This window comes from Amphiprion ocellaris, chromosome 24 (assembly GCF_022539595.1).
Source record: "Amphiprion ocellaris isolate individual 3 ecotype Okinawa chromosome 24, ASM2253959v1, whole genome shotgun sequence".
In the NCBI taxonomy this organism is placed as follows: domain Eukaryota; kingdom Metazoa; phylum Chordata; class Actinopteri; family Pomacentridae; genus Amphiprion; species Amphiprion ocellaris.
In genome coordinates, this window is record NC_072789.1 from 1,963,786 (window position 1) to 1,983,938 (window position 20,153).

At 37.2% G+C, this 20,153-nt stretch overlaps 1 protein-coding gene across 2 annotated transcripts in view; it reads left to right on the plus strand.

Moving 5' to 3' along the window:
- The window catches only part of LOC111589072 (collagen alpha-1(XXVIII) chain-like), a 52,012-nt gene extending 33,848 nt beyond the window's left edge, over positions 1–18,164 (plus strand). For both annotated transcript variants that reach the window (XM_055008683.1, XM_055008684.1), the window contains 14 exons: positions 1,281–1,349; positions 1,799–1,867; positions 3,694–3,762; positions 4,772–4,840; positions 8,824–8,892; positions 9,054–9,122; positions 9,206–9,286; positions 9,569–9,604; positions 9,688–9,724; positions 9,917–10,474; positions 11,670–11,893; positions 13,032–13,257; positions 16,663–16,857; positions 17,585–18,164. In XM_055008683.1, coding sequence (XP_054864658.1) covers positions 1,281–1,349; positions 1,799–1,867; positions 3,694–3,762; positions 4,772–4,840; positions 8,824–8,892; positions 9,054–9,122; positions 9,206–9,286; positions 9,569–9,604; positions 9,688–9,724; positions 9,917–10,474; positions 11,670–11,893; positions 13,032–13,257; positions 16,663–16,857; positions 17,585–17,592 — 1,779 coding nt within the window. In that variant the 3' untranslated portion in view covers positions 17,593–18,164. The remainder of the gene's footprint in view (positions 1–1,280; positions 1,350–1,798; positions 1,868–3,693; positions 3,763–4,771; positions 4,841–8,823; positions 8,893–9,053; positions 9,123–9,205; positions 9,287–9,568; positions 9,605–9,687; positions 9,725–9,916; positions 10,475–11,669; positions 11,894–13,031; positions 13,258–16,662; positions 16,858–17,584) is intronic.
- Positions 18,165–20,153: the final 1,989 nt, after the last annotated feature.

Below are 20,153 nucleotides of genomic sequence, written 5' to 3' on the forward strand. Positions count from 1 at the left end.
TCATGGTTACAGTGACGCAGTGATACAGAAATCTTTAACAAATCCGTGGATCCAGACTATAAGCCGCATCCCTGCCAAAATCTAATCACTTGATCCTTGTGTCATTTCTGACCTTCAATGAAAATTTCATCCAAATCCGTTGTTCCGTTTTTTTGAGTAATGTTGTGCACAGACAAATAGATGGAAGGACAAACGTACGCAGATCGTCACAGAACTGTGTCGCGTTCCTTGGCGGTGTAAATAAAAATGGCGCTTCCCGAGGTTGGAAGAGTTAAACAGAGACGCCAAGCCCTTCGGTTGCTGGTGCAAAAAAACTGAAAGAGCCGGGTGCTTGCTTCTGTACCATGTGTTTAAAAAAAAAAAACTCATGTACGCAACTAACGGCAAAAAGTGCTGTCATGTCACGAATCAGACCCACAGAGCTGCTGTCCTCTGAAACTCACAACTCGTTTACCGGGACCAACATCCACCGCTGAGGTACCGATGTGAGACTGACCGGGTTTGTCATATAAAAACACGCGTGTGCTCTTTCATTGCAGAACACGGATTGTCTTTCACCAGATCTCAGCCACTCGTTAATCTGTGTAAAAAAAAACTGAAGATAAAAATGCTTTGTCCAAACTGTCCGTGTCAGATCAGCATGATGGTTCCATAAATACACCTGGCAGAGCAGCAGCATTTAAGAAATGAGCACTTTAATGTTTTTTTGTTATTATTTGAACTGACTATAGTTTGCTGTTATAAACTTTATTTTTTGCACTATAACTGTTTACATAGTTGTATTTCAGAATAAGTAGTGCAAATGGTGCTAAGAGGTGAATCAATGTCCTTTTTCATGTCTGTTACTGATTGGCTGCTAAACAATATATTTGCACCATGTTGTAGTCAGATGGAGAACCTACCACCACCTACTGATCTTTTTAGTTTTACTATAATCTGCATTCTGAATTTCTGAATGCAGATATCTTAATTTCTTATTAATTAGCTAGATTGTACCCTGACCCCCACCCAAAAGGAAAAAAATTCAGGTTTAGGATTATTTTTTACTTTGAGCCCTGCAGGTGTTTCTGCGGTAACAAGCTTGCTGTGCCTGACTAACAATATGTCTGTGGTTTGGAATTATTTCCAAGCCCACATGTATCGTATCGGTTGATATCGGAATCAGAAACTGAGAGTTGGACAATATCGGCATATCAGCTATTGGCAAAAAAGCCAATATCGGACATCTGTAGTTAAAACCTTTCTAATGTGGCTGTATTCTGTTCTAAAATGCCTTCTAGGGTGATGCTGGTCCAAGTGGTCCTCCAGGTCCGATTGGGGAGACGGGTTATGGACTTCCTGGTCCGAAGGTAACACTGATTCCATTCATCTTGGAGGCCTGCCTCGAGAAACACACTTAGTTTCAGAGCTTCAGTAAAAAAAATCACAGCTGAAAAGCCCATGTTTGGATGCTGGATGATCTAATGAGTGTAATGATATCCAGCCACACATGTGTTCGCTTTCATCAGAAATTCCATTTCCCAACATTTACAAAGAACATTGATGTCAGAAAACGGGAAGCACATCCTGTCCTGCTGTCCTTAAGCCAACATTTGTTCAGACTTCCAGCTGATTAAATGCTCCAGCATGTGTTGTAGTTTTAACCTTCCCCTGTTTTGAAGCTTTACAATACAGAAGCAGAAAGCACACATGTCCTTTTATATCCACTTGTCTCTGCAGTTTGCTTTGAAAATCTGTAAATCTCTATGTATCCTTTGCATGATTGACTTATGGACTTGAGTGTATGCATCTTCTGCAGGGGGATCGAGGAGATCCAGGCCCTGCAGGCCCGTTTGGTCCCAAAGGAGACGGTTATCCCGGCCCCATGGTGAGTAACTGGTTTCTACACTGCTCATCTTTCAGCTCATAAATCTGTTCTTCCACTCCATCCATGCAGACATTACATCTAGTCCTCCTTTGTCTTCCATATTCTGGCCATCAGGTCCAGCCATCTATCAATCAGGGAGACTTTTATGACCCAAAGTTGCAGTAGTTCGCTTTTGAACATCTCCTGAACATATTTTCCTTAACTAAGACCAGAGGTAGAAACATTGAGGCTAGTAGGAGTATAAAGTATGGGTTCAGGGTAAAGATTGGCTAGCCTTAATAATAGAACATGCTTCTAATCACGAAATACAGCCTGAAGGGATTGGTGCTTGTTCATCTTCACCACTTCCTGTTTACTAGAAACCCTTCATGGCCAACCCCAAGGATATCTGACTGAAAAAAACTTCGATCCGCAACAGCTCCCTTCTATTTCTAACAGTTGTTTTGGTTGTTTGATGTTATTTAAGCCTCAGATATACATTTAAGGAAATGTTCATTGTCCAGCCGACAAGAGTCTTCATCTACAGACATGACCTTCCTACTCAATCTGTACTTGAACATCCCTGAGGAGAGTCTATTGACGCTTTAGGAAACCTTCTGACAAGAACTTTAACATATTTTAAATGCAGATGATATGCTTTATTTATGACAGCAATCAGCAGCAGAACCTCATTCAAAGATCACAAATGTCCAATTATAGCAACCATTAAATCAGTCTTTTCCTACTTTTGACCCATTCATGACCTCCTTATATTGTTGTAGTGCGACTGAATCAGTGCAACGTTTTGTTTTAAATCACTTACCCTGAAAAATCATCATATATCGAAGGATGTCATCAAACTCAGTGTGTTTCTTGAAGTGTATTTATTACTCTGTTTGTCCATTTGTCTGTCTGTTCGCAACATTACTCAAAAACAGACTAACAGATTTGGATGAAATTTTCATTGAAGGCCAGAAATGACACAAGGACCAAGTGATTAGATTTTGGCAGTGATGCTGCTTATAGTCTGGATCCAGGGATTTGTTAAAGATTTCTGTATCATTGCCAGATAGCGGCATGGCATCACTGTAACCATGACAACAAGTGAACACTACATGATCACATGATTGTGATCCTACTACAAATCCACCACTGAGGACCACGAATGTTGATAAAACTGTAACTGTCAATAATTCTTACCTTTTAAAGACAATTTTAATAGTTTGAAGACATTTTAAAGTCATTTTGGACCCATTTTTAGTCTTTTTTTAACCCTTCTCAGCCATCCTAGACCATTAACTCATTTTGGACAGGTTTTGAACAGTTAAGGAGGACTTTTTGAGCAAGTTCTAGACAAATTTGAGTAATTTCTAGTCATTTTGCACGTATTTCAGGTCATTTTTGAAAAATTTTGACAGCATTTTGAGAACACACTTATTTTATGAAGTCAAATTTGAATAATTTTGGATACATTTTTATTGTTTTTAGTCATTTTTGGAACCCTTCTAAGCCATCCTAGATGTTTTACTCACTTTAGACAGATTGTGAACAGGAAAAAGGGATCTTTTCAGCAAGTTCTTGACAAAATTCTAGTAATTATGGACAAATGTGGAGATTTGTTAAAGACTTCTGTATCACTGCGCTCTCTGAGTGCTTTTCTTGTCTTCTATTTATTATTGTTTGGATTGTTTGGTTGCTGCTGAACTTAGAATTGAATCGGTTACAGCACCTGTAAAGCTCATTATGTTTTGAGCTGGACAAAAACGGAGAATTGCGCACCAGATGAAAATCTCACTGATGTTGTTGTACAGTATTTCTGCATCACCTTCATGTCCTGTCCTGTTTAGGGTCCTCCTGGTCTACCTGGACTCCAAGGAGAGCCTGGACCGGAAGGAGCGGGAATCCCTGGACCAAAGGTGGGAATGTGGATCTGTAAGATTAAAGCTTGCTGTGGCAAAACAGATTTAAAAAATGAAACAGAAAGTGATGTCTCTTCCTGTCTAGAGCTGCAGCATGGGTGTAAGTTACCTACATTTTGTGTGACTTCACTCCAGTACTGCCTTACGTCTAAAATGAGGACTTATCTGTTACAGTTGCAGTGTTTCTTTTAGGTATATTAGGCCAACATTTCAGCATATTGCAGTTAACTCTCGTGTCGTCCTGCGGGTCAAATTGACCCGTTTTAAAGTTTGAAAATGTGGGGGAAAAAAATATTTTCACAGTGAAATTTCTGATGTCCACATTTTCAACATTTTTGGGAAATCTTTGAACATTTTTTGGTGGAAAAAAAGAAATGTTAAAAATGTTTCTTAAGAACATTCACAAAAAATCAACCAAAATCCAGTTAATTTCACTGGATTTTGGTTGATTTTTCAGTGAATGTTCTTAAAGAAAATATTGCAAGTTTTACTGATATGTATGTGATCACTTTAGATATTTCTAACATTTCTTTTTTCTACAAAAAAATGTTCAAAGATTTCCCAAAAATGTTGAAAATGTGGACATCAGAAGTTTCACTGTGAAAATATATTTTTTTCTTCCACATTTTCAAACTTTGAAACGGGTCAGTTTTGACCCGCAGGACGACACAAGGGTTAAAACATGTTTCCAGATCAGCCATTAACTGACATTACAGAGATGATGAGTAACCTGATGTGATACAGATGGTTCACAGTTCCGGCTATATGAGGACAAACTGTTGTGTTCACTCCGCTGAATTTTGTCTCTGTTGTTAAAATTTAGCCAAAACCAATCACTGGTCAGATCAGTTTTAAAGCTGTGTTTACATCCAACCTGAAGAGGAGTTAAAGTGAAAGATGTCCTCATTTGTTTAAAGGAAACAAGAAGAAGTTCATTTGTTTGATGGATTGTATTTTGCCGTGTTTTAAATGTTCATATGTCCTCGCTGTGTTTCCGTCTTTTCAGGGCGATATTGGATTCCGAGGGCTGCCTGGTTTACCTGGACCTCCAGGAGAAGGCCTTCAAGGACAGCCGGTAAATTTCAACCTTTACTTTTTTTTAGATTTTTGATTACTTCTGGGGCTAAACAGTGGCTTGGTGGTTCCCGGTTTGTGTCCCAGCCTTCCTGAGATCTTTCTGCATGGAGTTTGCATGTTCTCCCTGTACATCTGTGGGTTTTCTTCCTCCCAAAGTCCAAAAACATGCTGAGGTTAATTGATTATTCTAAAATGTCCGTAGGTGTGAATGTGTGTGTGATTGTTTGTCTATGTAGCCCTGTGGTAGACTGGGCTACATATAGACAAAACAAAAAAAGCCAAAAAAGGTACGAATCGACAAAAAAATAGACAAACAACAGAAACAAGGCACAGTGGAAAAACAAAATGTCAAAAACGAGAAACAAAACAAGAAAAACATGGGACAAACGACAATAGTCTGACAAAAAAGACAAAAAACAACAAAAAGGAGAAAATATTACAATAATGGGACACAAAATGGCAACAAATGAGACAAACGACACAAACGAGACTAAAAATGACACAAAAATAGACAAACGACAAAAATCAGACTAAAAAAGACAAAAAAACAAGACAAAATATTACAAAAATGAGACACAAAATGACAAAATAACAATGAACAATCTAGTATTTTACTTTCTGATCAAAACAACTTGTCATGGTCTAGAAATTATTTTAAATTTATAGTTTTACTAATTTACAATCTGCAGTTAATGTCTTCTCTGGAATTCTTCTACTTTGAGGGCCGGATTGGACCCTCTGGAGGACCGCTTTTGGCCCGTGGGCTCAATGTTTGACACTCCTGCTGTAACATGAGATTCCACTACATATATCCCTCTGACACTCTTACTCATGATTGCACTGAGTCCTTCAGAACCAGCTCCATCAGCGGGTAAATAAATGTACACAGAGTTCTGATCACAGATCTGATTCTTTAGATTGTTTGATTGTAGCCCGTAAAAACACGGCGTTTGTTTTCTGATTGTGCAAACACGAGTCCAGGACGACATTCTGAGGTGTTAACTCATGCAGGAAGTTTCCTTTAATTGTGTTTGACGTCCCACCAGATGGTCCTGATTGAGTCATGCTCTCTGAAGATTCACAGATATGAAAATATAGTTCTTCATCTTGTGTGCCGACATGCCCCCCGCAGAGGTCTTGATTTGTTCGGGGTATTAATCATGATTTCCCCCTCAGCGCTCTGACACATGGCTGCAGAGTGTGAATCTCCATGGACATATGTGTCTGATGAGAAACACTTGGTCTAACAGGCTCTGCTGAAACAACACCCAGCACCACATATGTCCTCTGACGCCTCACAGCAGCGATTCTGCAGGTCTGTCGGTCATGCAGCAGAGCCAGGATTTAACCCTCCTATTGTCCTCATTTATGGGCACCAAAAAAATTGTTTCATTATCTAAAAAAAATCATCCAAAAATTCAGCAAAAAATTCCCCAAATTTCTGAAAATTTGCAAAACCTTCAGGAAGAAAATTCCAATAATTCCTTAAAAGTTTCCCTTATTATTATTATTATTATTATTATTATTATTATTATTATTATTATTATTATTAATAATAATAATAATAATAATAATAATAATAATAATAATAATAATAATAATAATAATAATAATAATTTAATTTTAAAAAATGTTTTTTAAAAAAAGTAAATTTTGCAAGAAATTCTTGGAGATATTTTCCAAAAATGAGTAAAAAGCTTCCAAAAAATCCTAAAAATATCTAAAATGATTACATATATATCAGTAAAACGTCTGATATTTTCTTTAAGAACATTCACATAAAAATCAACCAAAATCCAGCAAAATTCACTGGATTTTGGTTGATTTTTATGCGAATGTTCTTCACCTTCCTATTGTCCTCATTTACAGGCACCAAAAAATATTGTTTCCTTGTCTGAAAAAAATCCAGAAATTCAGCAAAAAATTCCCCAAATTTCTGAAAATTTGCAAAACCTTCAGGAAGAAAATTCCAATAATTCCTTAAAAGTTTTATTTTAAAAATATCCCCCAAATTTGGCAAGAAAATTCTTGAAAATATTTTCAAAAAAATGAGTAAAAATCTTCCAAAAAAAATCCTAAAAATATCTAAAGTGATTCCATATATATCAGTAAAACTTCTATTTTCTTTAAGAACGTTCACAAAAAAAAACAGCGAAATTTGCTGGATTTTGGTTGATTTTTATGTGAATGTTCTCAAGAAACATTTTTAACATTTCTTTTTTCCACCAAAAAATGTTCAAAAATTTTCCCAAAAATGTTGAAAATGTGGACATCAGAAGTTTCACTGTGAAAATACATTTTTTTCCACATTTTCGAACTTAAAAACGGGTCAATTTTGACCCGCAGGACGACATGAGGGTTAAACTGAGGACTCAACTAAAGCTGTCAAACCCCCAAAATGCAGAAGCAGGTCACACTGACAGACATCTGAAGAAAGAGGACACACATGAGTCAGGATTATAGAACAGATAACCTTGGAATAGATTATTGTGTCTATTCATTATGAATCTGGTTAAAGCTGAATTATTGATGATACATGTGTCATACAAGCCTGCTCTGTCCTGATGGATTACATTCTCCACATTATGATCTTATTCTGAAGTCTTCTCATTCTGGAGACCTATTCTAGTAAAACCTTTATAGATAGAGTTTATTTCAGTTCATCGTGACACCAGCTGATTCTCTTTAATTTAGTTCTATGAAGGTCAACCTTGTAGGAAGAACAAATCAGGGCAAAAATATGGAATTCCAAAGGGATGGATATTAATAATGGTTCAATAAATAAATAAATACTATTAATAAATTATAATATTAATTATAATTAAAACAATATTTCATAATGTCGCTGTTTTGTTGCAGCATCCTCTCACCTTTAACTGTCACCTGTTAGCAAATCTGACCAAATTCAGAAGTGGCTTCACCGGACTCAGAATGTACACTAACGTTCAAAAGTTTGGGGTCACTTTGAAATGTCCTCATTTCTGAAAGAAAAGCAGTTTTTTTTAAATGAGACACAAAATGACAAAAGCGAGAAACAAAATGACAAAAAAATGAGACAAACTTCAAAAGTCAGACAACAAAAACAACTAAAACAAGACAAAATATGACAGAAATGAGACACAAAATGGCAAAAGCAAGAAACAAAATGACAAAAAACTAGACAAACGGCATAAAGCAAAAAAGAGACAAAAAATAGATGAAAAATTTACAAAGCAACAAAAAATGGACAAAAATATTTTACAAAAAATTACACAAACAACAAAAACGAGACAAAAAAGATAAAAGCAAGAAACAAAATGACAAAAAAACTAGACAAACGGCATAAAGCAAAAAAGAGACAAAAAATAGATGAAAAATTTACAAAGCAACAAAAAATGGACAAAAATATTATACAAAAAATTACACAAACAACAAAAACGAGACAAAAAAAGATAAAAGCAAGAAACAAAATGACAAAAAATCGACAAGTGAGACAGAAAGGAAATGCAAAATCACAAAAACATGAGACAAACAACAAAAGTCAGACAAAAAGACAAAAAACAAAAACAAAATATTACAAAAATGAGATACAAAATGACAAAATATGAGACAAACGGCAAAAGTCAGATCCTTAATCTGATCCTTAATGGGATCTTTGTACACAGAGTTTGCATGTTCTCCCTGTGCTTCTCCAGGTTCTCCAGCTTCCTCCCACAGTCCAGAAACATCCTGAGGTTAACTGGTGATTCTAAATAGTCCGTAGGTGTGAATGTGTGATTGTTTGTTTGTATATGTAGCCCTGTGATGGACTGGTGACCTTCATCCTAAGTCAGCTGGGATAGACTCCAGCCCCCCATGACCCTGATGAGGATGGATGGATGGATGGATGGATGGATGGATGGATTAATGGGTGGATGGATGGATGGATGGATGGATGTAAAGCTCTTTGAATGGAGCTGTTGCTGGAAGATGGTGTACAAATGAAGTTCCTTTGATTTGCAGGGTAACCCGGGTCGACCTGGTCCACCAGGGCCAATGGGGCCTCAAGGACAAGGAGTTCAAGGGCCAAAGGTAGGCTGTGATTGGTGATCCTCCTCAAAGAAACGTATGCAATCTCATCGGTTTTGTTTTTTCTCTCTGTCTCAGCAGTCTCATAATAAATATTGAACTCAAATACCTTCATCTGTATTGGTTTGTTTGAACCAGTCTGTTGATTTCTGCGTCTGATTCAGGGTGAACAGGGTCCCCAGGGCGTGGCAGGGCCGAGGGGGCTCCCTGGAGAAGGCTTTCCTGGAGCTAAAGTCAGTCTCTATGTTGTCTGGGACATTTAAATTGTAAGCCTTTTGTAACGTTCTGGTCGATGATGATGTATTTGCTGTAACAGGGTGACCGAGGCTCGGCAGGGGAGAGGGGCATGAAGGGAACCAAAGGGGATCTGGGAGACGCTGGAATCCCTGGACAGCCTGTAGGTGACGCCGTTGACATCTTCATGTGTTAATTTGTTGTGTCCTGGTTTGTCATTGTGGTACCAGGGCTTGAACCTTCTGTATAGTGTGAAGAATCAACCCTTTGATGCACAACGTGGGTCAAAAGTGACCCATATTCAATGGAAAATGTTTATCTCATAACCATGTTGTGCATCAAAGGGTTTAATAGAAGGACATAATACTCTGTATTCCCAACATTAGTAGGAACTCTGACACTTTTAGAACATTGCTGCTATTTTTTGTCTCCATTAAATGTTTAGGGTCGCCAAGGTATCAAAGGTGAAGCCGGCCTCACTGTGAGTTTCTTTATTTTCATCTACTTTTTCATCTTTTGCGTCTCCTGTTCTTTGCTCATACTGCGTTTGTGTCTTCATTTCAGAGAGAGGACATCATTCGAATGATCAAAGAGATCTGCGGTAAAGTATCTCCTGATCTTTGCAGTATTTATTTCACTTCTTCGCATTGACCAAACCGCACAGATGTTACTGGAGAAGAGTTTCTCCATCTAAGCAGCTGTCTGGTCTTATCTGTGAATCGCTGGATCGGATTCCACAGACGAAACCTCGTCAACATTTCAGCCATGATCTCATGTGTTGATGTGATTCCAGGATGTGGGATCAAATGTAAGGAGAGGCCCATGGAGCTGGTGTTTGTCATCGACAGCTCGGAGAGCGTGGGCCCGGAGAACTTTGAGATCATCAAGGACTTTGTGAACGCTCTGGTGGACCGGGTGACGGTGGGACGCAACGCCACCAGGATCGGCCTGGTCCTCTACAGCCTGGAGGTCAAACTGGTCTTCAACCTGGCCCGCTACGTCACCAAGCAGGACATCAAGCAGGCCATCAGGAACATCCCATACATGGGAGAAGGCACGTACACCGGCACCGCCATCCGCAAAGCCACACAGGAGGCCTTCTACAGCTCACGGCTGGGAGTCGGCAAAGTGGCCATCGTGATTACCGACGGGCAGACGGACAAACGGGAGCCAGTGAAGCTGGACATCGCTGTGAGAGAAGCTCATGCTGCCAACATCGAGATGTTCGCTCTGGGGATCGTGAACACCTCAGACCCGACCCAGGCAGAGTTCCTGAGGGAGCTGAACCTGATCGCCTCCGACCCCGATGCTGAGCACATGTTCCTCATCGATGACTTCAACACTCTGCCTGGTAAGACTGATATTTACAGAGCTCCTTATTTCTGTGGCAGAAAAACATTAAAAAACTGTGTGAAGAGATTAGTAAACTACTAAACATGTTTACTGATGAACTAAGGCAGAGGTGTCAAACTCATCTTAGTCCAGGTTCCACATTCAGTAAAATCACAGCATAATAACCTATAAATAACCACAACTCCACATGTTTCCTTTGTTTTAGTGCAAAAAAGTACATTCTGAAAATGTTCACATTTAAGGAATTATCTTTCTACAAAACATCCTGAACAACCTGAAATTTATTAAGAAAAATAAATTCAATTTAAGCAACATTCAGCCTCAGTTTATCATTTCCACATTACAACTTCCAGATTACAGAGTGTCTACAAAGGAACACAACATTTAGTCACACCTATCTGGAACTGAAATGATATAGTATTTTACTTTAAAAAGACAACAACCAAAAAAAACAAGACAAAATAGTACAAAAAAGAGAGACAAAATGACAAAAAAATTAGACAAATAATACCAAACAAAAAAAGTGACAAAAAAATTGACAGAAAAGTTAGAAACAACACAAGAAATGGCAAAAGCGTGAAACAAAACAACAAAAATGATACAGAAAACAATAAAGCAAAACACAAAATAACAAAAGACACAAGCGAGAGAAAAAAGTTTGTCGTCAAAACGTGAAACAAAACGTCAAAAATGGGAGAAAAATGATCAGACAAAAGACAAAAAAAGCAACAAAAACAAGACAAAATATTACAGAAATGAGACACAAAATGACAAAAAATGAGACAAAAAATTTGACAAAAAAGTTACAAAGCGACAAGAAATGGAGAAACGAGACAAAAAATGGCAAAAGTGTGAAACAAAAGTGTTACATAAAACAACAAAAAAAAGCAAAACACAAAAATGACAAAAATGAGAAAAATAAAACACAAGCGAGACAAAAAGAAACACAAAATGACAAAAACATTAGAGAAAAACAATAAAAATCAGACATTATTTTAAAAAATGCAGATAAGAAGAAGCAAACAATGGAAAACAACGTTACAATTGATCCTGTGTGGGACATGAGTGTGGACCAGGCTGATGTAAATCCATCCATTTCCCTGTAAACCGTCTCTAAAGGATTCCACCAGTGTTTCCGGGCAACCTTTAGACCAACACAGTGACTTACTTCCTCCTCATCTCCTTTGTTTCAGCTCTGGAATCCAAGCTAGTGAGCCAGTTCTGTGAAGACGAGAACGGAGCCCTGATCTACAATAGAATAACCAACGGCTACAACGGCTACGGGAACAACGGCAACAGGAACGGCTTCAACGGGAACTACGCCATCAGTGGCTACGGGTACAGACCTGCACCCGAACAGGAAGCAGGTCGAGTGGAGGGCAGCCAGCAGGGCGGCAGAGGCTCCAGCACAACACAAGTATGGAACACAACAACACAAACACACACGTTTCACACTGAGATCCCAGACACTGGTTCCTGCACTGCAAAAACTCTAAATCTTACCAAGTCTGTTTGTCTTATTTTTAGTCAAAATGTCTCATCCCACTTGATTTAAGATAAATTCACTTAACAAAAGACATTTCAGCAGATGGAGGGACTTGTTTTAAGACAATGCATCTTAAATATCTTGTTAAGTCAAACAATCTTGAAATTATCTTGTTTTGAGTTGAATTTTACAAGAAAACTCAAAATAAGTTTAACACTTGTGTCGTCCTGTGGGTCAAAACATCCCGTTTTAAAGTTTGAAAATGTGAAAAAAATATATATTTTCACAGTGAAACTTCTGATGTCCACATTTTCAACATTTTTGGGAAATCTTTGAACGTTTTTTGGTGGGGAAAAAAAAGAAATATTAAAAATGTTTCTTAAGAACATTCACATAAAAATCAACCAAAATCCAGTGAATTTTGCTGGATTTTGGTTGATTTTTATGTGAATGTTCTTAAAGAAAATATTAGCAGTTTTACCGATATATATGGAATCACTTTAGATATTTTAAGAAATTTTTGGAATATTTTTACTCATTTTTTGAAAATATTTACAAGAATTTTCTTGCCAAATTTGAGGGATTTTTTTTAAAACAAAATTTGTAAGGGAAACTCATAAGGAATTATTGGAATTTTCTTCCTGAAGGTTTTCCAAATTTTCAGAAATTTGGGGAATTTTTTTTGCACAATTTTTGGATTTTTTTCAGACAAGGAAACAATGTTGTTTGGTGCCTGTAAATGAGGACAACAGGGGGGTTAATTCATCTCAAATTACGAGGTTACATGAAAGCAAAAATCTATTTTTGAGTGAAAAACTGATATTTTTTTTCTTATTTTAAGACACCCAAGCTTGACAATCCTGGTAAAATAGAGCTTAAAATAAGTTTTCCCAGCTAATTTTAAGATCTCAATATTCTAAATAGCTTATTTCAAGAAATCTTACCAAGCCATTTTTCACTTGTTCTATTGGCAGATTTTTTCACTTATTTCAAGGTAAAATTTCCTTGAAATAAGTTTGTTTTTCTTGTTTTGAGAGGGGCGTTTTTTCCAGTGTGTTTCCTGTTTCAGGGAGGAGGACGCCAGCAGGTGTTCACAGGAACTACAAACTATGGAACCGAGCGCGGGGACACATTTAACCGCAACACCTCTGACTACATTCCAGTCCCCACTTCCAGAGAGGACTCCTCCAGCAGACGAGGCTCCTCTTCATCTTCATCCTCTACTAATATAACCACATCCTCCTCCAGTGTATCGGTGCAGTACGTTCCTGCTCCACGGCCGGCTCTTCCCAAAGGTAGAAAATCCGTTATACTGCTGGGATTTATCAAGAGAAAACTCTCTTTAAACATCTGACACAGTGCAGCCGTCCAGTTTAGACGACCGTTTAGACCAGACTGGTTGGACACTCCTGCTGTAAACAGTAGAAAAGCTGCACTGGTGAAAATAGAAGCGTCCCGTCAGATTTAAGGACCCGGTTTGTATCAAATGAAGTCTGGGTCCAGCCTCGGACCACGGTCCGGGGTCTAGCATGTAGTTGATGAAACGAAGCCTCGATTCAGAGAACTTTGCCTCGAGGAATTTTAGTAATCGAAATAACTCGAGGAATCGTTTCAGTCCTAGTATTTATAAACAAGAATAATTTTGTAAATAGACACATTTGTATAATTTCAAGTTGGCCTAAAACCTGCCATGCATCGTTCTTATTAATATTAATAAGAACGATGATAATAATAATACATTCTTGGAAAAAGGCAACAATAAAATAATAAATTACAGATATGGATGCAATAAGAGGAGACTGGACATCATTATATTATAGAAAATTGAAACATCTTTCTTTGTATTGTTAGCTGTCCTGAAAATGCTGAGAACAAGAAAAGTAATGCTACTTCCTACCACATGTAGACAAGTAGACCATAAGCTGGAACTAAGTCACTCTGGATTTCCCTTAGACTCCTCCTGCACCAAGCATCAAACCATGGACTGTATCTAAGGATATATTATATACAGTCTATGCATCAAACACACATCTTTAAAACAAAAAGGCCACAGTGAAACCTTTAATTTAAATGACTGAAGTCTAAGTGATAATCTCTCTCCTGTCGCAGGCAGTGATATTAGTTCTGAAATGATTCTGTGTGTAAATTGTGCGTGTGATTTGTGGACTTTCAGACCTGTAGCAGACACTGTCACTGCTGCTGCTGCATCATCATCTCACAATTCAGCCAAACTTTAAATGATTGAATTCGTTTTCATTCCATTCCATCACATTTAAAATTTAACTAACTGATATAATGCAAGTTTTACTAATATAGAACAACTTTAGCTAACATAGAGCAACATTAACTCTGAATAAAAGTGGGAGTTTTCATGGAAAACATGAAATTGTCTTGGTGTTCCCAAACTTTTGAACGGTAGGTTTAGTGCTAAATACATCATTCCTGCACAGTTGTGGTGGGAAAAAACAAAGTACATTGACTTAATTACTTCCATTGTCTGCAACTTTATCATACTTTCTACTAGATAACCTAAGAAGCTCATAAAATACAACAGTTCCAGATTAATCCAGTGACTTTCGACCTTCCTCCAGAAAGCAGCGTGTAGTCTGTCACATCTTACAATTTTTTTTTTCTTCTCACATGGTTTCATTTCCAGAAATGTTCCAGTGATCCAATGTCTGAGTAAAAATCAAAGACTAGAGACAAACTGAAAACAGATTTGTGTGTCAGAACTTAGTTTTTTCTTCCTTCCGCTCCCATTAATCATGTGACGAGCTTCAGAGACGCTTCAGATCCATCTGCCACATGTTGGAATCACATCCATTAGCTAATTATTCAATCAGGACATTTTGTGTTTTTAAACGCTGATTAAATAACAAATGTCTGCTGTGATTGAGACACAGACGTTACATTTCAGATTTATCTGCTGTCCCTGTAAATAAAGTGGTTCAAACTCGCTCCATCTGCAGCAGCGACAGCATGAACACACTGCTGATGCTCTAATGATGCCAGATATAACTAGAAAAGCCTCAGAGAGTGCAGTCCTCCTCCAAGACTGCTCATTCCCCCGTATGGCACTGTCAGAAATGCAGCATTTGTTTATTAGTTATCCTCTTTTCCTGTTCACAATCTGTCCAAAATGAGTTAAACATCTAGGATGGCTTAGAAGGGTAAAAAAAAATGACTAAAAACAATAAAAACACGTCCAAAATGACTCAAATTTGACCTCACAAAATAAGTGTGTTCTCAAAATGTTGTTAAAATTTGGCAAAAATGATCCGAAATATGTACAAAATGACTAGAAATTACTCAGATTTGTCCAGAACTTGCTCAAAAATCCTCCTTAACTGTTCAAAACCTGTCCAACATGAGTAAATAGTCTAGGATGGCTGAGAAGGGTTAAAAAAATTACTATAATGGGTCCAAAATGACTTTAATATGTCTCCAAACTATGAAAATTTTCTTTAAGAAGTCGGATTTATTAACAGTTACAGTTTTATCAACATTCGTGGTCCTCAGTGGTGGATTTGTAGTAGGATCACAATCATGTGATCATGTAGTGTTCACTTGTTGTCATGGTTACAGTGACGCCGTGTCACTATCTGGCAATGATACAGAAATCTTTAACTAATCTGTGGATCCAGACTATAAGCTGCATCACTGCTAAAATCTAATCACTTGATCCTTGTGTCATTTCTGACCTTCCCTGGAAATTTCATCCAAATCTGTTAGTCTGGTTTTGAGGAATGTTGCTGACAGACAGACAGACAGACAGACAGACAGACAGACAGACAGACAGACAGACAGACAGACAGACAGACAGACAGACAGACAGACAGACAGACAGACAGACAGACAGACAGACAGACAGACAGACGCCGATCATCACAGAATTCTACTGTTCCTTGGCAGAGTAATAATATGTCAGTCAGAGGGAGCAAACCAGGACTGTTACTGCAATACTTCATCTACTTTTACCTAAATAGGAGTTTTTCATGCAGGACTTTTGCTTGTACTGGAGTATTTTGAAATTGCTGTATGGTACTTTTGTCCTTTTTTGTCTGAATTTTGTCGTTTGTCTCGTGTTTTTGTTTTGTTTCTCATTTTTGTCATTTGTTCATTTTTTTTGTCGCTTTGTAACTTTCGTTGTCTCTTTTTATTTTGTTTCACCTCCTTTGTCTCATTTTTGTCATTGTGGGTGTCATTTTTATGTTATTTTATGTTGTTGTTTTTTGTCTTTTTTTGTCATTTTGTTTCTTGTTTTTGTCATTTTGTGTTTATTTTTGTTTCACTTGTGTTTTTTGGTTGTTTTGTTTCTTGCTTTTTTCATTTTTTTGTCTTGTTTGTGTCATTTTTGTCATTTTTTTGTGTTGTTTGTCCATTGTTTTGTCGCTTTGTAACTTTTTTTGTCAAATTTTTTGTCTCTTCTGTTTCGTTTCAGTTCGTTGTCATTTTGCATGTCGTTTTTGTAACATTTTGTGTCTTGTTTTTTCTTTTTTGTCTGATTTGTTGTTTGTCTCATTTTCTTGTCATTTTGGGTGTCATTTTTGGACTATTTTTTCTTGTTATTGTTGCTTTTTGTCTTTTTTTTGTCGTTTTGTGTTTCCTTTTTGTCTCGCTTATGTGTGTTGTGGAGTGTGGTGAAGAAGCAGAGCTGAAGTTCGATGAAGTTTGAATCCTAACGTGAGGTTTTCCTGCAGAGTCGGCCCCTCTGGACCCCCGCTGTGGCCTGGTTCTGGACCAGGGCACGTGTCGGGACTACAACATCCGCTGGTACTACGACCGGCAGGCCAACGCCTGCGCCCAGTTCTGGTACGGAGGCTGCAGCGGCAACAGGAACCGCTTCGACACGGAGGAGGAGTGCAAGAGGACGTGTGTGGTTTCCAGATCCACCGGTACGTTCTCATGACTCATCCCGCCCGTTTTAGGAACCTCATGTCTTCACACCGAGCTGCTCTCTGTTTCTGGCTCCGATAATGAATATCTCCAGTATCGCTACCACTCAGGGTGACCAATTCTTTTTGGTGTTTTTAACCAGCTATATGTCTCTAGTTTGCATTTTGATATGACAGCTGTTGCAGACTCACAGCTCAATATCTGTTATCACTGGTTTAATGAATACAATGAAAGAGTCTGAGCCAAAAGTCAAATTCAACAGGATTATTCCTCATTATGAAATAATAAGAAGTGCCACACATCATCATCTGTGTTAATAACTTTACAACACAGAACAAAACGACAACAAACTTGAGTCTGAGAAAGACTTAGCTGCTATGGTAATAAGATCGTCTGACAAAAACAAGACAGAATGACAAAGCAGGGCACAAAATGACAAAAACAAGACACAAAACGACAAAAACGACACAAAACGACAAAAACAAGACAGAAAACAACGAAAACGAGACTCAATTTGACCAAAACAAATAAGCATGAAAAGAAAGTACAGAGAAACAAGAAATGCTTGCTGATGTTTAATACTAATAATACATACAGATGTATATATATATATATATATATATATATATATATATGTGTGTGTGTTTATATTATATGACTATATTAGCCTTTCTCAAACAGTTTTATTTGATTATTGAAAGAATGAAATGTGTGTTGTTTCTCCAGGAGGCTGAGGGAAGGCGTCTGTCGTACATCTGCTGTAGAGACTCCAAGGAGGGGCAGCTAGAAGCACTCATTCTCCACAGGGTTGTAAAGTTCTTTTCATAAATCTCAGGCATGTTCCACATCTCCACTACATCCCGTCCTTATGCCCTGTCCTCCAGCACTTCTAGTCCAATAATCCTGGACAGACACCTCCGTTGTTTTTCCTCCACGTCTTCTACTCAGGAATACAGATGAGCACTGCAGTCTAAACTTCACACACAACCCATGAAACCTCCAAACAAATCAGATTAAAGCTCCCTGCAGCTGCTCTTCCCTCTATTAGTGTTTAATCCACACAACCTCAAGCCCCTTATATACATCAAATATATGTGTAACTTCCATTTTGTGTGTATGAATGTGTTTTCTTAGATTTCTTAAATGAAAAAATGTGATGTTTTGTAAGCTTCTAACACGGATGGACCCACACACACTTACACTGCCCTCTACTGGTGGAGCTGAATCATTAACTCAGCAGCTGAACTGACTGCATCCATAAACACTGTAAGATGTCAAACATTTTAATAAATCTGATCCTAACTAATTCGTGTAAAAGCCTCACATTCATAGTAGAGGACTGTAAACCTTTAAGTGTTTTATTTCTTCTTTTTTTTGTCTTTCTTTCCCCACATTTATGTTTTATTCCAGCCTTCCCCTAGCGCCCTTGTGAGATTATTTATTCAAAAAGAGACCAAATTAGCTCCATTAAAATGATGCACCATGGGTTTATTTTTCCGTCCCAATCAAGGAAAGACCAAAATGTTCTGAAAGGATGTTTTTAGAGCCCAAACTTTTGTCCCTGTAGATCAGGGGTGTCAAACTCATCTTAGTTCAGGTTCCACATTCAGCACAATTTGATCTCCAGTGACCAGTAAAATCACAACTTATAAATAACCACAACTCCTAATATTTCCTTTTTTTTTGTGCAAAAATGTTCACATTTAAGGAATTATCTTTTCATAAAACAATAAGAAAAACCTGAAATTTCTAAAGAAAAACAAGTAAAATTTCAGCAACATTCAGCCTCAGTTTATGATTTACCCCTTTACTACTTCCAGATCACAGAGTGTCGACAAACGAACACAACATTTAGTCACAGCTATCTGGAACTGATGATATAGTATTTTATTTTATGATCAAAGGGACAAAAGTCAGACAAAAAAACGACAAAAATGACAAAATATTACAAAGTGAGACCCAAAATGACAAAAGCAAGAGACAAAATGAGACAAAGGACATGAATTAAAACAAAAAGGGACAAAAATTTAGAAAAAAAGTTACAAAGCGACAAAAGAATAGACAAACGAGACACAAAAATGACAAAAGCGAGAAACAAAATGCCGAAAATGTGGACAAATGACACAAGTGAGACAAAAAGGAAACAGAAAATGACACAGACAAAATATTACAAAAAAGAGACACAAAATGACAAAAAATGAGAGAAATGACACAAAACAAGGCAAAAATTACAAAAAGTTCGACAAAAAAGTTACAAAGCAACAAAAAAATGGACAAATGAGACAAAAAATGACAAAAGCGAGAAACAGAACGACAGAAAATAGACAACACAAGCGCTGCAAAAAAATGATGCTCAAAACAACAAAAAAGCAAAACACAAAATTACAAAAATAATACAAAAAACACAAGCGAGACAAAAGGGAAACACAAAACGACAAAAAGAGAAACAAAAGCATGAGACAAACGACAAAAGTCAGACAAGACAAAAAACAAGACAAAATATTACAAAAATGAGACACAATGAGAAAAAATGAGACAAACGACACGAAACAAAACAGACAAAAAATTCAGCACAAATGAGACAAAAAATGACAAAAGCGAGAAACAAAACAACAAAAAAAGTAGACAAACAGAAGCGTGTCAAAAAACACAAAACAACGAAAACAAGAAACAAAATGACAAAAGTCAGACAAAAAAAATAACAATAACAAGACAAAATAATAAAAAAATGAGACACAAAATGACAAACGAGAAACTAAACAACAAAAAAAACAGACAAAACAAAAAAAAACAAAATTACAAAAATAAGACAAAAAATACAAATGAGACAAAAAGGAAACACCAAATGACAAAAGCACGAGATAAACGATGAAAGTCAGACAAAAAAAAGACAAAAAAATAACAAAAACAAGACAAAATATTACAAAAATGAGACACAAAATGTGTTAAATTCATGCAATTAAGCACATTTTTAAAATCGAATCAGTCTCATGGGGAAAAATGGTTGCAACATTTGGTGAAAGACAATTAATTTGACGTACATTAGTCAATGATTATTGATTATTTGTGGATAAATCAGTACAGTTTGTTGAAGTTTGCTGTAGGTAGTTGAATGAAAAAATCTGGCAGACAACAAAAGGTAGGTGATGAGAGGTCTGACAAACAGTAACGAATAACAAAAGATAAAAGAATTGTGGATATCCATGGGGAATGGAATGAAGGAGTGATCAAGTTATTTAATGTTGTTGTTTAAAACAGGGGCTCTTACTAAGTGAAACAAGTTTTTTAAAAATCT